This window comes from Abramis brama (assembly GCF_963993115.1).
Source record: "Abramis brama genome assembly, chromosome: 17".
NCBI lineage: Eukaryota > Metazoa > Chordata > Actinopteri > Cypriniformes > Leuciscidae > Abramis > Abramis brama.
In genome coordinates this window covers 20,236,574-20,255,444 of record NC_139979.1, presented here as the reverse complement: position 1 = coordinate 20,255,444, position 18,871 = coordinate 20,236,574, and the positions used below count along the sequence as shown (strand labels likewise).

Genomic DNA, 18,871 nt, shown 5'->3' with positions numbered 1-18,871 from the left:
AAAAGTAGTGACATTTAAAAAAACATTAGACCTAGCCTAAAAAAAAATGTATGCTAACTTTTTGAGAGCATTGATTGACCAGATAGCATTGAATGAATGTTTTATTAATGTTACTGGAAGAATGTTTGTTCATAACTTTGCCTCAACGTTAGCTAAAGTTCTGAGAATATTCCCTGTTAGCTGGGTCTGGCTCTTATGTATCAAATATCGATTGATAACGATAAACTAAAAATTATCTAATATCGGCCGATAACGAATGCCATATATTGAGCATTTGTCAAAAGCACTAACACCAAACATAAGCTTCAAGCTAGAAAAATATCTTTCCATTTATCCATACATAATGCAAGAGTACATTTTCCATTGCGCATTACTAACCCAGACCCTACAACATATTCACATGCACATTGTCTGCGTTGCCTCGCTATCTTTCGTTTTGCTGGGATAAACAGGGAGGGTAACCGTGAAACTGTGAGGGAGGAGAAGATAACGGGGTATCAGAGGGAAATACGCACGTGAGAGAGAGAGAGAGAGAGAGAGAGAGAGAGAGAGAGAGAGAGAGAGAGAGAGAGAGAGGATATTTTGCCAGGCACCCCTGGTGTGAGGCTTGTGCCTGCGCGCTCGCTGCAGACTCGTCAGCACCACGCGCACGGGCAGGGTGAGTACAGTCTGTTTTCATTGTCCTTTACTGTTCTCAACTAATGCGTGACTGAGTCGAAACACGTTTTAACTTTTGTCAAGTGTTATTGATAGAAGTTATAGTAAACGAACGGGTATGTGTTTATGGCAGTGCGTATACCGTGTTACAGAATCCCAGCAGGTCTGTGAGCGCGTCGCATGTTGTCTTAATATGAGCGGAACATTTATCATAGGACGTTTGTGAGAGTTGTTTGTGGTCCGTTGTGAATTGTAAACCTCCAGAGTCATTTAGGAGACTGGCATGCAGTGAAACTAACATTTGCAGCTTTTTTTGTGTTGGTGAGTGAATGGTATCTGAGGTAGTTGAGTGTGTAACTGGCTCAGTCAAGTGCCTCAGGAGGCGCGCACTGGCATGTAGGTGGGAACTCCATCATTACTGGGCCAAGGTCTTTCTATACATTAGCCTACATCTGGCTTGGCACTCTTTCTCTTCTCTCTGTCCCCTTTCCTTACTGTATGTCCGGTGTTTACACTATATTTATTGTAATACGTTCAGATATCTGCTTAATATCTGAGGGTTCCTTTAAACAAAAACATACAGAAAGATTTAAAGAGACAGTTCACAAAAAAATTAAAATTCTGTTTACTCAACCTCATGTCATTCCAAACATGGAGACTTTCTTTCCTCTGTGGAACACAAAAAGGAAGATTAGGAGAATGTTGCAGCTGTTGTTTTTTTTGCAATACAATAAAAGCAAGTAGGGTCCAAAACATTATTATTATTTTTATTATTATTATTAAAACAACGCTGGACCTCATGGACTTTCATTCTATGGAGAGGAAAGAAAGAAAAAAACACTCATTTAAAATATATATTTATATTGTATGCGTTCCACAGAAGATTGAAATGCATACTGGTTTGGAGCAACAAGAATTTTCATTTTTGGGCGAATTGTTCCTTTAATATTTTGGATCAAGTGCACTTATGCCACTTTAACATCATGCTGCATCTGATTAGTGCAAACTGCTAAGTGCACATAATGTGTGGCAACAGTAGGATTGTGAAGTATAGGACAATTTCATTTAGCAAAGGACAATATCAGACCCCACAAAAATGCAAAAAAGGAAAATGGAAAAATAAAGAGTCAGCGGTGGCTGGCTGGGGAGTCTGAGGTCAGACTTGGACAGACTGATTTTGTCATGGAGAAGTAACCTCTCTTCTACATCAGTACACGCGGCCTTGAGGGGGCAGAAGCGCTGCGGGCAGAAAAAAAAAACCTCTCAGTGTTGATGGTCAAGCTGGAGTTTGACATTGTTGTTCTCTGCTTCTGCTTCAAAGCACTCAGTACCAGCACTTTTTCTCCACAGCGTTCTCGCTGTGCCTTTTTTCACTGCATTGCAAAATCTTTCCATCATTTGCTGGGGTTCATTATCCGTTGACAGCGAGTGTTAAGCCTTGTGTCATTCCTTGCGGCAGGACGAACGGCAAAAGGGTCAAACTCTCTGATTTTCACAGATGTCACTACGATCTCGTCTAGACACCTGCGATTCAATTTGGAAGCCAAGAGTCTTTTTTTCCTCTTTCTTACTTTTTCTCTTTCTCTCCCTCTCTTGTTGCTCAGGGTGCTGCTCTGAATCACCAGCTCCGAGAGACACACAGGAAATGACAGCATGAAAAAGCACACACATTCTCTCTCACACACACTCTATACAGCCTCTTCAAAAACAACCATCATAAAAGTCGCCATTGCAGCAGCAGCTGAGTGACTGTGGAGACAGGAGAGTGATTCTTTCAACCTCATGCATCATGCAACCGAATGACAGCATTCATTTCATTAATCTCATGTCAAATCATAATCTTATAAATAGGTATAGAGGAATGACAGGATGAAATTGTTCCTGTATCAGCTCAGCACAGATGCGGAGACAATGACAGAGAGCAAAAGGCGCATTTCCCTTTGAAAAGACCTTGCAAGTTATCGTCAGCGCTGTCATTCATTCATCACAGAGACAAAACTCATCCCTCATTAATTAAGAATCGATCAGAGCTCAGCTCTGGGTGAATCAGAGAAATGCACATGGTCAGAAAGAGGATCTAATCTTAGTTTTACAGCGCATTTCACACAGAGAACACAAGTTCATACTGTACACTCTGACATTTACATACTGCCATTTTTAGTTAGCTGCCCCATATATGGCCTCTCACTCGTGTCTTTTCTTGCCCTGCCTCTGCTCCTCTACAGTCTGAACCTTTCTTTCTCCTTTTTTTACGCAGTGTTGTGATTAAGTAAAACTATTACAAATAATTTTCGTTATTTGAAATAAAGCTGAATGAATGAATGAAAAACCTAAACTTAAAGAACTTGAAAATGTCTAGGTTATGAATATAACCTTGGTTTCCTGAGAGGAAACGGGACGCTGAGTCATAACGCTCTGGGGAACACCAAAGCGTCAACGTTATGACGCAGCGTTGAGTTCCCTCCAAAGGGAAGTAGAAATCTTGACTTGGCAACTAACTGAAATAAAATTGGTTTCAGTTGAAGTACTAAATTGACAAATAAAATTGATTGAAACTGAAAATATAAAAATAAAAGCTAATTCAAAATATGAATAGTATATGAAATATAAACAATACTAAAATAACAATGTTTTAAATCATTAAAGGAATAGAGTGCAACGGTTCAATCAGCAGCGCTGGTTCCGTAAGTATATTTTTCATATATATATATATATATATAATTTTTTTAAATAGTCAGTACAAAATAATTTTAATATAGTCTTAAGTAATGGATAATGTACATCCAGCCAGTTGTTATCGCAGAATAAACCCCGACAGGGTGATCAGGTCTTGCATCAACCTGAATTGGTTTACTCTGAAAAAACAACCAGCTGGATGAACATTATTATTACAAGGCTACTTGCCACATAAGTAAATAATTAAACACGAAATATTGATCTGAGTCTAAATATTTTATTAGGTCTTCAAACCCAAAGCTTCCCACGGAGAGAGCAGTTGCTAACGCGGCAGGTTCAAACTAGACATATATTTAAGGGATACGGTACATTCATACCACTTATTACACAGCATTTCACCACATAAATAATTATGGGGATAAGAGATGATTTGAGATTAAACTGTTTTAAAATCGTACCTGTTTGTATCTTATAATCCAACAGTGTCTCTCTTACACGACTCTCTGATTGGTGTAATTTTATGTACAGCATCATGGGTAATGTAGTTTTTCACCAGGATTTCCACGATTATTTTAAAAATAAACTGAAATAATGCTGGCTGACGGCTGAATTCTGAAAATCATTGAATATGTGAACGATTGTTTCTCTAATGAATATCATCAATTTCACAAAACCAGTCTGAATGAGTTGACTCTGGTTAATTCACTTGATGCAATTATTCGGTCACTAACGGCTCAATGGAGGGTGAAGATTTTCATGGAATAATGACTTTTATTTCTGTCTGTTCCTCGCAAAAACTGTTGTATGGCTTCAGAAGACTACAGTCCAAGTCTTATGGATACATTTATGGTGCTTCAGTCCAATTCACGGTAGAAAACAGTGAAAAGAACAATCCTTTAAAATGTCTCTTTTTGTGTTCAACAGAATAATGAGTCGTAAGGGGGAGTAATTAATGAAAGGACTGTAATTTTTGGATGAACTAATCTATAGCAGCTTTCATCATATTCTGTTCTCCCACAGTGCATTGCATGGGATGCCAATGTGAATTAGTGAGCAGGACCAGTGTGTTTACATCTGCTTTTTTTCTCCAAACGGACGAGGTCTGTCTCACAGTAAAGCTATGACTCATGACTCTGTAGGCACTTGTGTGTGATGTGAATCACTGCCAATGATGTTTCACTTTCTGCCTCAATGACTGCCACCCGTCAAGCCTGGTGAACTTTGACCTTTTGTGCGATTGGCTGATTACCGCCACAGTGGGACTGGAACTGTCTCTCATGATCTTTTACACTCCTCCTCTCTGTCTTCCTGAAGAATAACAGACTGTGCAGAAGTGTCTAGATTTGATGGTGCCCCGCTGCTCATATCTCTAATGTTTTTGGATTGTGTGTGTGTGTGTGTGCAGATGAGCTCTTGCAGCAGCAGGGCTCTGACTCTGCTCTCCACAGTGTTTGGGGCGTGTGGACTGCTGTTGGTGGGGGTTGCCGTGGCGACGGATTATTGGCTACTGATGGAGGAAGGAATCGTACTGCAGCAGAACCAAACTGTCGATGTCAAGATGGCTTTGCATTCTGGCCTCTGGAGAGTGTGTTTCATAGCAGGTGTGGACACACTTACTTTATATGCAAACACACTAAGGTCTTCCATAGTACTTTTGGACACAACTTTTTTTGCCAAGGACGCAAAATTTACAATATATAGATTTTTTTCTTGATATGTCTTGTCTATTTATAGTTGTATACCATTCAAACTACCATTCAAAAGTTTGGGGTCGTTTTGTAAAAATTAAATGCTTTTTTTATTAGACACATTAAATTGATCAAAAAGTGAGAGTTCAGACATTTATAATGTTACAAAAGATATCTATCTTTCCTGTATCTTGTATCTTTGTATGAAATGAAATGTATCTTTCATTACATCCTTTGTCTCACTGTTTTAGGTTCAGAGAAAGGTAGATGTGTCGCCTCTGAGTATTTCACAGAGCCAGAGATTGAAATCACCACAGAAAACACTGCAAATATCCTCAGTGAGTGAACGTGAGTTCAAGTCAAAGTAACACGTCCATACCTCCACACACAACTCTCATGCACATGTATTTCTCGTTCTGGCAGAGATGGTGCGGACAGCTACACCCTTCCCTATGGTGTCTCTGCTCTTCGTCTTCATGGCCTTCATCATCAGTAACGTGGGACACATTCGTCCGCAGCGCACCATCCTGGCCTTCATTTCTGGAATCTTCTTCATCCTCTCAGGTAGCGAGAAACCTTTCCATTTATAAGGTGGACATTGCTCTTAGGCCACGCTTGCATTTATTAGTCATATCTCAGTTTTTAGACATATATATATATATATATATATGAGTATAGTATAGCTATAACACAGTTAGGATAGATGTTGTGCCATCTATAATTATGTCATCACAAAATAAGCCTGGAGGAACCTTCTTTTGAATCATGTCTCTAAAATACTCTTACTGTTAAAAATAGTTCATAACATATTTAATGCAGATCCTTTTCAGGAGGATTAGATGTGTGAGGACTTTGTGTTTTGTACTCATCAGAATGTAGCAGTACCATCTGTAGTGCATTAATGATGTCTTCTCCGATCATAAACCTGTGTCTGAGCATGAAATCACTCCATCTGTTTATTATTTATCAGTTTCTGGAACCAGTAGATGCAGTGCCAAAGATTCTTTGGTGGAAACGCTGTATTTGAATTGCATTAGTTGTTTTGTAAAATAAAAAATCTATCAAATGAGTGCCATATAACTAAGCCACCTGTCACGTGACTGCTGTCACTACACTGTTACATATATTTTTCTCTTATTATTTTCTCTTGAACAAAACTGTAGTCATCTGTTCACGTAGGCACAAATGCCTTATGTGTCCGGAAGATTAAACTCATCAGTCAATGGTGCCAGATGTATTTCTCAGTAGAATACCTCAAATATCTGAACATGCAATTCAGTTCTGCACCAGCAGAGGTCAGCAAGTTTATAAAATATAAAACATGCTCATTAGTGAGAAGACTGTGTAGAGAAGACTCAGAAGTAGACTGTGGTAGGCATTGCTGTATGTAACATGTAATAATATGTTTATTAACAATAATTGTTTTTATAAATCAGGTGAGTTTACTGATTTTCTAATTTTCAGAATTATTACAGAATGTAATTTAGTACATATCTGACTATAGTACATATTTGACTATCCTGCCCCCTCAGTTAAGATGAATGTGAAAATAGATTTTAAGAATGTAGCTACTGGCTAGAGATGAATGATGAATGAAATGATGAAATTCTTTTCATGTTTAGAGGGCTAGTAGTTAATTCGTTGTAGGTTGTTCGAATTTTCGAATATGTTTGTCTAGGCAATTTTCCTTTTTGTTTTATGTAGTAATTTTATTCAGTGCTCTGCCATCTGAACTCGTATCGTATTCGGGAATAATTAAACATTTGGCTTTATGGTCAGATGCTTACATGTGTCACTATTAGTAACATTTTACCAAAATCAAGGTCAAATGGAGTTACAAGGTTTTTGAACAGCGAATTTCAGACACACGCATCTTAGAACGGCCGCATCTGAGGCAGTAAGTGCATCGCATTACGTTTTCATTAACTTACATTTTATAAAGTTTATTGTAGTTATGAGCGCGTTCAGTTTTTCCTGTCATTTGGCCAAAATCTCATGTTATTAAAGATGCACAGACTATTTAAGACAGTACTGACTATGACTTGATGACAAATTCTTGACTAAGACACTCTTCTCTGGTCCTCAAATACATAAAACATTAGCCTTTATATATGGTATTTCTTGAGTCAAGAAAACACTGTACTTATTCAAGGAACCAGTTCTTTATTTAGGCCACCCTTGCATTGAGATGGTCCAAACTGCGTGTGGCACTTCATTCACAATAGAGGCTGTATAGAATTATAAGGTTTTATCGACAGTTTGAGGATCCAATGAAGTAAAGAGGTTTAGTCACAAGCTCTTTTTAATACTTTTCAATGGTTAAATATTTGCAAAGCCCAAAAACAGACATATAGGGTGACCAGTAGTAACAATTTATGAAAAAATATAAAAATGACAAAATATGGAGATACAATGTTTCTGCCTGACAGTGACAAAATTTGTGACATTGATCATGACCATCTAGTGAAGCACAGGATGCTCTTTGTATGTTTGTCAAATCAAGCTAGAGAGCATGATCATCATGTTTGTGCTGCTTGTGTGCTGAAATATCGAGCACTAAGTATTATTTGGTAGTATTTTTTTCTCTTTTACGTCATTGTTATGCATATTATATACTTTGTAATAAAAAAATAAAAAAAGCATTTTCCCTCATGACCTTGGGTTTGAACCCCACTGTAAGGTCATGAAATAGCACTTCCATAACAGGCCGCAGCGAGAGCCTAACCCTAACCCACTCTGAATGTAGAACTTATTTGTATGCAGATGATGCTGTTGTTTACTTCATCTCTGCCTCAACCTTGCACACGGCCAGAAAAGACCTTCAACTTTTTCAGAAGCACCTCTCTCCTCCACAGACTTCCTGACAGACCGCCCTTGAAAAACACCTTTTTACTTGTCCTTTTCTCTGTGTTCTCTATCAGCCTGCCACTGAATATGTAATGTGCATTTCAGACTGCCCGGGGCTGATAAAAGTGCGTCAGATGAAAGAAGCCATTAAAAAGTAAAGATCAAGCAAGCTGATAGTGCAGTTAGATGGAGCGGCTGTGAAATGTAGCTGATGTTTGCAGGAATGTTGTGTTTTTGCTTTTTGTATGTGGGTGAGAGAGAGTCTAGTCGGTCATTCTGCTGTTGCGATAAATATTACAGGCGTTTCTCAGCTTGTGCATGTTGAGCTTTTCTCACCCATTCTCACCTGTCCCTTTTACAGTTTTGCTGTCATTCTCCATCCAAATTCACACACATACACACATTGCTCTGCTCCCCTTATTTGATCTCCTCTGTCCTCTATGCATCTCTGTGCTGCAGTGAGGAGCGCGTGGAGCTGTGATTTATTTAGATGAAGCTGATGTCCTCTCATTAGTTGCTGGGCAAAGCCCTGGAGAATGTACAGTACTTGTGTGTCTGTTGAGTTGGCCGAGGGTGAGTATTAAGTGCCTGACAGGAAGGCTGATGACCTCATCACAATGCAGTTATTTATCTATATTGTTTATTACTGTTGTTGTTATTTCTCTTTTTTCATGTAGCTGCATTTAAAGGTGCAGTAAGCGATTTTGATATTTGAAATCAACCCAAACACCCCTCTTTTTATTGCTCCATCACCAAAATGCACAAACATGCTATGCAAGAGTGGATGTCTCTTTTCTCTTTATCATAGCTAAAGAGAAGCAATATAATGCTTCGTGAAAAATAAAGAGAGGATGATGAACGAATGACAAGAAAGAACAAAATATGAACATACAGTACTAAAGAGTATATACAAGCAACAGAAACAACGCAACCTCAACGTCCGATTTCAGACCTTCCCGCATAGTTTTCTCCAGCGCTTGAAAGCTTTTCTAACATTAAAGGGGTGGTTGAATATGATTTCACTTTTCTAACTTTAGTTAGTGTGTAATGTTGCTGTTTGAGCATTAACAACATCTGCAAAGTTACAAAGTTCCCGCCCCCGGGAATGCGATTTATAGATTATCAAGACAGAATATGCTAATCAATGACTAGAAGATAACTACACATAAGCTACATAAATTCACCAACTAACCATTCAGAAATGTTGTCACTTCTTCTTGTGTCTCTCCATCTTTCTGACTCTGGTTTGAACATAAAAGGCTAAAAGTTTTTGAAATTTCCAGTGCATGTCTGTGTGAGGTAAAAGGACACAAGCTCTTGAAGCTCCGCCCTCTGTGCCGGGAGCAGCAGCTCATTTGCATTTAAAGGAACAGACACAAAAATGGTGCGTTTTTGCTCACCCTCAAAAAGTGACAACTTTAACATGCTATATAAAAATATCTGTGGGTGAAGCTAAAAACTTCACATACACACTCTGGGGACATCAGAGACTTATTTTACATCTTGTGAAAAGGGCATTATACCACCCCTTTAATGCAGGTCTTGCCTGATCATAACCCTTCTTTTTCCAGTGATATTCCTATGTCTTTTTCTCTGTTTTAATGTCTCTCAGCCATCTTGCTTTCTACAGTCTTTCCTTAAATCTCCCTCTCGCTCATTCTCTCTCCTCCCTCATCATGTGAGGACACGTCTCCTACTGCTGATTGGCTATAAGGATGTTGTGGCACTCGGTCCGATACACTTTCAACAGCTTTTCTCATAAATGCATAAGCGCTAGCTACAGTACAACCCTCGATACTGCTCCCCTTCTAAAAGGGAGCCACTGGGGAGCTATCCTACTTAAAGACTCCAGAATCCTGGGGAAGGCAGCTCAACTCTCCTAACACTCTCATCTAGGACCTGCTATGACCCATACTTGATTCGATCAGCACTAGCCATAGTGACAAGAACAAGGGATGCTGAAAGGGATAGAAGCGAGCTGAATATGACTTATTCGTCAGTGGCCTAGCGGGGCCCGCGATAATCCCACGTGCTGGGTTGCGCTGATAGGCAATAATATCGTAAATCGGCGATAGCTAGAAATATCGTCAAAAGCATCAGCTTATCGACCTTATCAAGAAGATCTGGCGTTTCCAATTAATGTATTAAATTATTATTATTATTATTAGGCTACCTTTATCATTAAATTAATATTACAATTAATTTGCCCCGCAATAATTTTATAACTAACGCACTGTGAGGATAATTAAAGATGTTAGATTAGCTTACTCCTCATTTTCAAAAACAACTAGTTTAACACGAAATACTTCTCTTCTCATTTTTTTACTATGTATGGGCCACAAGAGAAATATTAAGAAAATAAACAGTCATAGCCTTGTTGTGTTTATAACACTGGTCTACATCAAAAATGCTTCTGAAATAAATGTAGTCAAACCTTACTAATTCTGGGTCACTGAAAATAAAAATGATGCTTAAAAATGTTGATTGGCTCAATTTTATTTTTAAAAATATGCTGTAATCCCTTGACGTATATGTTTCATCTGTAGAAACGTTTCTCTCAGTTGTTTATGTACAGAACTCAGAACGAGGAAGTATACAGGACATCGTCATCCGGAAGGGCAGGTGTTATGATCTATAATCTGATTGACAGATCTAGAACGAATGAGCGCTCTCTGACTCATAACACACACGCACCCGGAAGAAAACAGACACACAGTGCTCTGTACGCTGTTTTCAGTGAGAATAAATCTGTTCTCAGACACCAATGACAACAAGAACATTCATTCTCTTCTCTCTTACAGAATACTTTTCTTTTATATTTACAAGTATTTACACTGGTTTTCAGAACAGTGCCACCAATCTCACCCATTTGTGCAACAGCAGAGGCTCCAGGCATGTGATATAAAGCTCAAATCTAATTGGACGGCCCGTTTCATTGCTGAGAAACGGGGAAAAATTTTGACACATTGGTCAGAAAAGAAATCCCACTTTGTTGTGCCATGATTGATCGCGCCTGGTGTGAATATCTCCATAGGAATCTATTGTTTCATGGCGTCGTATATTTGCTTCACTTAATCGTGCTCAGAGTGAAAGGCCCTTAAGAATAATACATTTTTATTTTCTTCTTCTTTTTTTTGGGTCCAGGGAAACATGGTGATGCGAACTTCTGGGTTAGCCTAAAAAAACATAATCACTGCAGCATTCAATAAACACTGCAATATTCTATAAAATAAGTAAATTTTGATTTCATGGTGACTTTAACATTTCAACTGAATGTTTTTGCAGGAGATTGCAGTCAAGATCTTGGCGTTCTGTTGATTTTTCTTCACTCATTTGTTATTGTCTCTCTTTCTCTCAGGGTTGAGTCTGGTTGTGGGGTTGGTGCTGTATATCTCCAGTATCAATGATGAAGTAATGAACAGGCCGCGGGAGCCAGAGCAGTTCTTCAACTACCGCTATGGCTGGTCCTTTGCATTTGCTGCCAGCTCATTCCTGCTCAAAGAGGTCAGAAGATGAAATTTCAGTCCAAAATATCAGTTAATCTGGCTTTTTTGTATGCCATTATGTTTGCTCAAAGCAAATTCAAGCCCTTTGGCCTGGAATAGCCAAGATGTAGTCATATTTCTTGTGAAAGCTCCAATGACTTGAGCATAGGCCCGAGGAGCTTGACAGTTTAATTATGTCACTTGATGCTGTTGAAGCAGATGCTTTTAACATGACCCTGCCCTGACATACACCTCAGTCGATGCAGGACCTTAGAGTGCGCTCTTTATGTATTATGAATCTGGATCTTCAGATGCGCTCCATTTTAGTCATTACTCTATGCCTGAATACTGCATTTTGCAATACATTAAAGGGATAGTTCGGCCAAAAATTATATTAAACCCATGATTTACTCACCCTAAAGCCGTTCGAGATGCATATATCAATCATTTTTCAGACGAACACATTTTCAGTTATTTTAGAAAATGTCTTAGATCTTTCAGTGGTTATAATGTCAAGTTATGGGGTCCACCTCCTTCAAGTCCCAAAAATGTGCATGCATCCTTCACAAAAGTAATCCATCCGGCTCCAGGGGGATAAACGAAGGCCTTCTGAGGGTAATCCGTGCGGTTTTGTCGTAAAAATATACATATTTAAAACTTTATAAATGAAAATAACTGGCTTCCGGCAGCAGTCGACGCGCGTTCACGGAGATGGATGCTGGCGTATGACGTAGCGTAGGAAGCGTCGTGACGTAGAACGAACGTGACAGCGCAGCCAGAGAGCAGAGCAAAACAAAACTTCCTACGCTACGTCCTACATCATACGCCAACATCCATCTCCCGTGAACGCGCGTCGACCGTTGCCGGAAGCCAGATATTTTCATTTATAAAGTTTTAAATATGTATATTTTTACGACAAAACCGCACGGATTACCCTCAGAAGGCCTTCGTTTATCCCCCTGGAGCCGGATGGATTACTTTTGTGAAGGATGCATGCACATTTTGGGACTTGAAGGAGGTGGACCCCATAACTTGACATTATAACCACTGAAAGATCTAAGACATTTTCTAAAATAACTGAAAATGTGTTCGTCTGAAAAAAGATTGACATATGCATCTCAAACGGCTTGAGGGTGAGTAAATCATGGCTTAAATATCATTTTTGGCCGAACTATCCCTTTAAAGTTTATCCCTTTTAAGTTTTCACTGCAATAGATAAAGGTTAAGTAACCTGAGCTCAAGGAGGTCAATGTAAGGGATTTTCACCATGTATATGTTTCTTTCTATCGCTACACATGATATCCACATACGGTTTTAAGATATTTATTTTTCAAATGCAGATATTAGTGAGGTGATTATGAAAGTCAGAGTTTGTGAAGAAGACAAAGTGAATGATGGAGCGGTGAGAGCTGCAGATCAAAGGCAGTCTGTCAGCTGTTCTGTGCCATAAAGTGAGGATTAAGCTAAATTGAAGTACAAACTTTTTTTTTTCTGCTTGATTCAGCAGGATACTTTTAGTATTATGGTCGCTGAAGGAAACATTAGATTGTCAGCTTGTGTGAGAAAGAAAATTAGAATGGCTGCAAAATCATAAATCACTCCTTGTACATTCACCTTTAAAGGTGCATTGTGCAATATTTAGGAGGATCTGTTGACAAATGCAATATCTAGAAGAACATAACTATGTGTTCAGTGGTGTATAAAGACCTTACATAATGAACCGTTATGTTTTTATTACCTTAGAATGAGGCACCGCGGGTCCCTTTACATTGAAATAGCCTTTTTGCGCCGACATGTTTCTACAGTAGCCCTGAACGGACAAACGCGTTTCGTCACTATATTGTTCTTCGTGCAAAGAAGCTATGACACAATGATGAACAAGTAACAATAATATTCGCAATAACATATCGTTTTACTGAATAATCAAATAAACCTAATATCTTAATTTATCTTTGTAAAGAAACCTCATTGCTTAACTGGCTGCTGTCTCAGACGACGACATGTTTTCCTCTCGGCCAACCGTAACACCATTAGATATATCTCTTTTAATTTATTTTATAACTGTTTTAATTTTTTTTTAACTTTTATTTAATTGTATTTAATTCCTTTATGTAAAGCACTTTGAATTGCTATAGTGTATGAAATGTGCTATATAAATAAACTTGCCTTGTCTAGATGCCGCTAAAAATTACACAGTGCACCTTTAAGTTTTTCAAGGAAGAGTGTAGTTGCGAAACCATTACTAATTACTGATTTGCCACAAATCTTAAAAGTAAATAAATAATTAAATACATACATACATAAATCTAATATTTTCTTTTTTGAATATATTCAAACATTCTTTAATAACAAAAGTAACAAGATTATAAAATTATGTATTTCAGATTTTTTTTTTTTTTTTTTTTTTTTTATTATTAAAATATTATTAAAATAACTCCAAAAGTCCGGAGCAAATAGTGACAGATACAACTTTTACATTTTTACAACAAAAATCTAATTCAAAGAACTTTTTTAATGACCTTTCTATTCATCAAAGCATCCTAGAAAAAAATGATCACGGTTTCCTCAAAAATATTAAGCAGCACCACTGTTTTCAACACTAAGTTTTTTTTTCTTGAGCAACAAATAAGCATAATGATTTCTGAAGGATCATGTGACACTGAAGACTGGAGAAAATTCAGCTTTGCCATCACAGAAATAATTAAATTACATTCAATATATTCAAATAGAAAAATGTTATTTTATTTCACATTATAACTGTTTTACTGTATTTATGACCTCTTATTCAGCCTTGGTGTGCAAAAGAGACTCCTTTCCAAAAACAGTCTTACTGATCTTATCTCCTAAACACAGGCCTGACTTACTGTTTCAGTACTGTTTTAAATTACTGTTCTCTTCTATCTCTCTCTCACTCTCTCTCTCACACATATTCTCTCAGGGTGCCGGTGTGATGTCAGTGTATCTCTTCATGAAGCGTTACGCAGAAGAGGAGATGTTTCGGCCTCACCCGGCTCTCTATCGCCCCCGCCTTTCCGAGGGCAGTGACTACAGTGGCCAGTACCTGCACCCAGAGACCTGGCCTCCACCCCAGCGCGCACGGAGCGCCTCTGAGATCTCCAGCGACATCTCCATCCAGCTCACACAGAACCCCCAGGGCCAGCTGAAGACCAGCGGCCAGCAGAGCACATCATCTCCGGGAATCACCTCCGCTTCCAGCCCCACCTCTGGAGCAGGTTACCAGCTGTCATCGTCAGGTTCTGCAGCGCCGTTCCCCCACAGCCACCCCCTCCACCCTGGGGCTCACGGGCCACACGGGGCTGCTGCAGCGTCCCAGACCCTGCCCATGTCCGCATCACCCCCACACTATCACACACACATGCGCATGAGCGCCTCTCCATGCTAAAGTTTTTAGAGTATTTGTTTTTAATTGAGATAATGCATAAACGAGAAACAGAAAATATGATGCAAGGCAAGATATAGTTTTTTATATGAGAAGAGGACGTGAAAAAACTGTTTGTAGCTAAAGGCCTCTTTTTAAGACTGAATGTCGTCGTTGTGAAATTGTAGCATATTAAACTGCACTGAATCGAATGGGGTTCATGCAGAACACTTGACAATCGCACACACACCACCAGAACTGACAATTCATTTACTTAGGCATACACATTAGCGCACATAAGAGAACTGTAACTATTGCCTTTAATTCTGCAGATGATATAAAACTGAACTTAAGTTGTTATTTCTCATCATGGAAGCTGTGAATTGTTTGTTTTATTGTTAATATTATCATCAAATGCTAAAGTTGGAATTACTTATGAACAAAAATGCTTTGAAATAAGAGTGATTCATTAGCCTGAGTTCAGGTGTATTGAGTATTTCTTGTGTAAATATTGTGTACTGTTGTGTTTTGGCTGTGATTTGGTTCACTGCCTTTCTGCAGAATGTTGACAAATTTGGTGGGGAAAAACTAAATTAAAATGCTTTAAACGTTCTTATTTTACAAGACTCTTTTCCTGATTCATCACATTATGTAGGTCCACAAAACGCTCATAGTATGAGGTTCCATTTGTGCCAAAATTCTGTCGACATGCTGTCTGTCTATGCTATGTGTCGTCTTCCATGTCTATGTGTCTGTTCACTGTCTGTCTGTCTACGCTATGTGTCGTCTTCCATGTCTATGTGTCTGTTCACTGTTTATGTCCATGTCTGTCTGTCTATGGTATGTGTCGTCTTCCATGACTATGTGTCTGTTCACTGTCTATGTCCATGTCTGTCTGTCTATGGTATGTGTCGTCTTCCATGTCTATGTGTCTGTTCACTGTCTATGTCCATGTCTGTCTGTCTATGCTATGTGTCGTCTTCCATGTCTATGTGTCTGTTCACTGTCTATGTCCATGTCTGTCTGTCTATGGTATGTGTCGTCTTCCATGTCTATGTGTATGTTCACTGTTTATGTCCATGTCTGTCTGTCTATGCTATGTGTCGTCTTCCATGTCTATGTGTCTGTTCACTGTTGTGATTGCCCACATGACTCAACTTTTGTCTTTGTCCACTCAACTTACTCCTGTCATCTGTCCTTGTCGTTTGACTGTGTCGTCTTGCGTGTCAATGCTGCATGTGTCATGTGTTTCCATTCTGTCGTTGCTATGTGTCGTTGCTATGCGTCGTTTCCCTCTGTCGTTACAATGTGTCGTCTTCCATGTCTATGCTATGCGTCGTTGCTATGCGTCGTTTCTCTCTGTCGTTACTATGTGTCGTCTTCCATGTCTATGCTATGCGTCGTTGCTATGCGTCGTTTCTCTCTGTCGTTACTATGTGTCGTCTTCCATGTCTATGCTATGCGTCGTTACTATGCGTCGTTTCCCTCTGTCTTCTTCCATGTCTATGTGTCTATTAACTGTCTATGTCTATGTGATTGATTGCCCACATGACTCAACTTTTGTCTTTGTCAACTCAACTTACTCCTGTCATCTGTACGTTTTGATAGTTTGTTTTCCTATTTGAAATGAAATAAGCAGAAACGAGAAAACGGCCCCTTTATTCGTTTTTTCGAAAAAACGAAAAAAGAGATTTCGGCTTGATTTTTCGTTTTTTAGTTCACAGGCAAATAATCGATTTATTTTTTATTTTTTATTTTTTTATGGGTATTATAAAATACCCATATTATAACAAATAGCCTAAATAAAATATATTTGGAAATTGCCCTTTAAAACGAAGGCTCAGGGTCCGTGTACTTTTTCGTTCATTCATTATTCTTTTTCGGAATGAAGATGAAATTTAAAAAAGGGTGCAGTTGGTTTTTTGTTTATTAAAAGAAAAAAATCAGAAATGGCTGTATTTTGTTTTCCAGATGTATTGTTATCATCAAATATTAGAAAATTGGACGACATTTCCGATCGTTTTTTGTGCAATGCAATTGACCGCGCGGGCACCTCCATGATTATTATTGTCTGTTAGGCTATATTTGCTTCCAGGAAATTGGTTGATGAAAAATGTATTAAAATTAAGATACAATTTATACAAAACGAAATTCACTTTAAAGAAAGGCTTTCTACAAAACAAAACGTAATGAAGTGGTCAAAATCATGTCTGACTCGCTCCATGTCTCTCGATATATATTGCGCATCCTATCTTACTCGTGCTGTTCACTTTTCATAAATCAACATAAATGGAAAAAAAATAACATTAATATTTAAACAAATATGAAACTAAATGCGCTTACCTATTTAATGGCTACAACAGTATAGTAGGCCTACAGACTCTCAATTTGTACAAATTGCTGCACATTCATTTAATTCAGAATTTTGCACACACAAGTTGATAGGCATTTGTTCAAATCAAGTTCACGGATAATTGTGCGTGCATTTATTAATCATTATGATACTAAAATCATAACAAAGTAGGCTATGCTATGTACAAAAAATCAGATGAGCACAGAATATGAATGCAATGTTTAATTACACGTTAAGACTTTGCACGGCGGTGTAATTTACTTCCGGGTAAAGATAGGATCAGTCAAATGAAAAACAATAAACGTACAAATAAATCTTACAAATTAAAAAACGATCGGAATTTCAATTTTCTAATATTTGATGATAACAATACATCTGGAAAACAAAATACAGCCATTTCTGATTTTTTTCTTTTAATAAACAAAAAACCAAGCTGCACCCTTTTTTAAATTTCATCTTCATTCCGAAAAAGAATAATGAATGAGCGAAAAAGTACACGGACCCTGAGCCTTCATTTTAAAGGGCAATTTCCAAATATATTTTATTTAGGCTATTTGTTATAATATGGGTATTTTATAATACCCATAAAAAAAAAATAATAATAATAAAAAAAAAATCGTTTTTTGTCTGTGAACTAAAAAACGAAAAATCAAGCCGAAATCTCGTTTTTTCGTTTTTTCGAAAAAACGAATAAAGGGGCTGTTTTCTCGTTTCTGCTTATTTCATTTCAAATAGGAAAACAAACTATCAAAACGTACAGATGACAGGAGTAAGTTGAGTTGACAAAGACAAAAGTTGAGTCATGTGGGCAATCAATCACATAGACATAGACAGTTAATAGACACATGGAAGAAGACAGAGGGAAACGACGCATAGCAACGACGAATAGCATAGACATGGAAGACGACACATAGTAACGACAGAGGGAAACGACGCATAGCAACGACACATAGCAACGACAGAATGGAAACACATGACACATGCAGCATTGACACGCAAGACGACACAGTCAAACGACAAGGACAGATGACAGGAGTAAGTTGAGTGGACAAAGACAAAAGTTGAGTCATGTGGGCAATCACAACAGTGAACAGACACATAGACATGGAAGACGACACATAGCATAGACAGACAGACATGGACATAAACAGTGAACAGACACATAGACATGGAAGACGACACATAGCATAGACAGACAGACATGGACATAAACAGTGAACAGACACATAGACATCGAAGACGACACATAGCATAGACAGACAGACATGGACATAAACAGTGAACAGACACATAGACATGGAAGACGACACATAGCATAGACAGACAGACATGGACATAGACAGTGAACAGACACATAGACATGGAAGACGACACATAGCATAGACAGACAGACATGGACATAAACAGTGAACAGACACATAGACATGGAAGACGACACATAGCATAGACAGACAGCATGTCGACAAAATTTTGGCACAAATGGAACCTCATACATAGCGCCCTCTAGTGGTTAAGAGATTGTATTGAAACTGCGGCGTTATGATAAGCGCTGTCCGTGGTGCTGACATCATCCAAGGCAGCTTGTCAACGCAGACCAAGCAGCAAAAAATCTATAAATGTTTTGAGCACAGTCAAATTTACCATAAGGTTTTGTTGCTAAATGAATGATGAATGCACATAAATGACAGTGGGTGTTAACCAGATTTAAACTGTTAGAATATGAAACAATTAGTTTCTTGCAAACCCCCATTATGATTATTATTATTATCATTATTATTATGTTTTT

The 18,871-nt window shown here is 38.3% G+C and overlaps 1 protein-coding gene across 1 annotated transcript; it reads left to right on the top strand.

The window, feature by feature from the left end:
• Positions 1-440: 440 nt before the first annotated feature.
• cacng7b (calcium channel, voltage-dependent, gamma subunit 7b) lies at positions 441-15,344 on the top strand. Its single transcript, XM_084089502.1, has 6 exons — positions 441-658; positions 4,739-4,934; positions 5,273-5,359; positions 5,445-5,585; positions 11,227-11,372; positions 14,292-15,344. Exons 2-6 carry the CDS (start codon positions 4,739-4,741, stop codon positions 14,754-14,756), a joined length of 1,035 nt encoding a protein of 344 aa, XP_083945628.1. The 5' UTR covers positions 441-658; the 3' UTR covers positions 14,757-15,344.
• Positions 15,345-18,871: the final 3,527 nt, after the last annotated feature.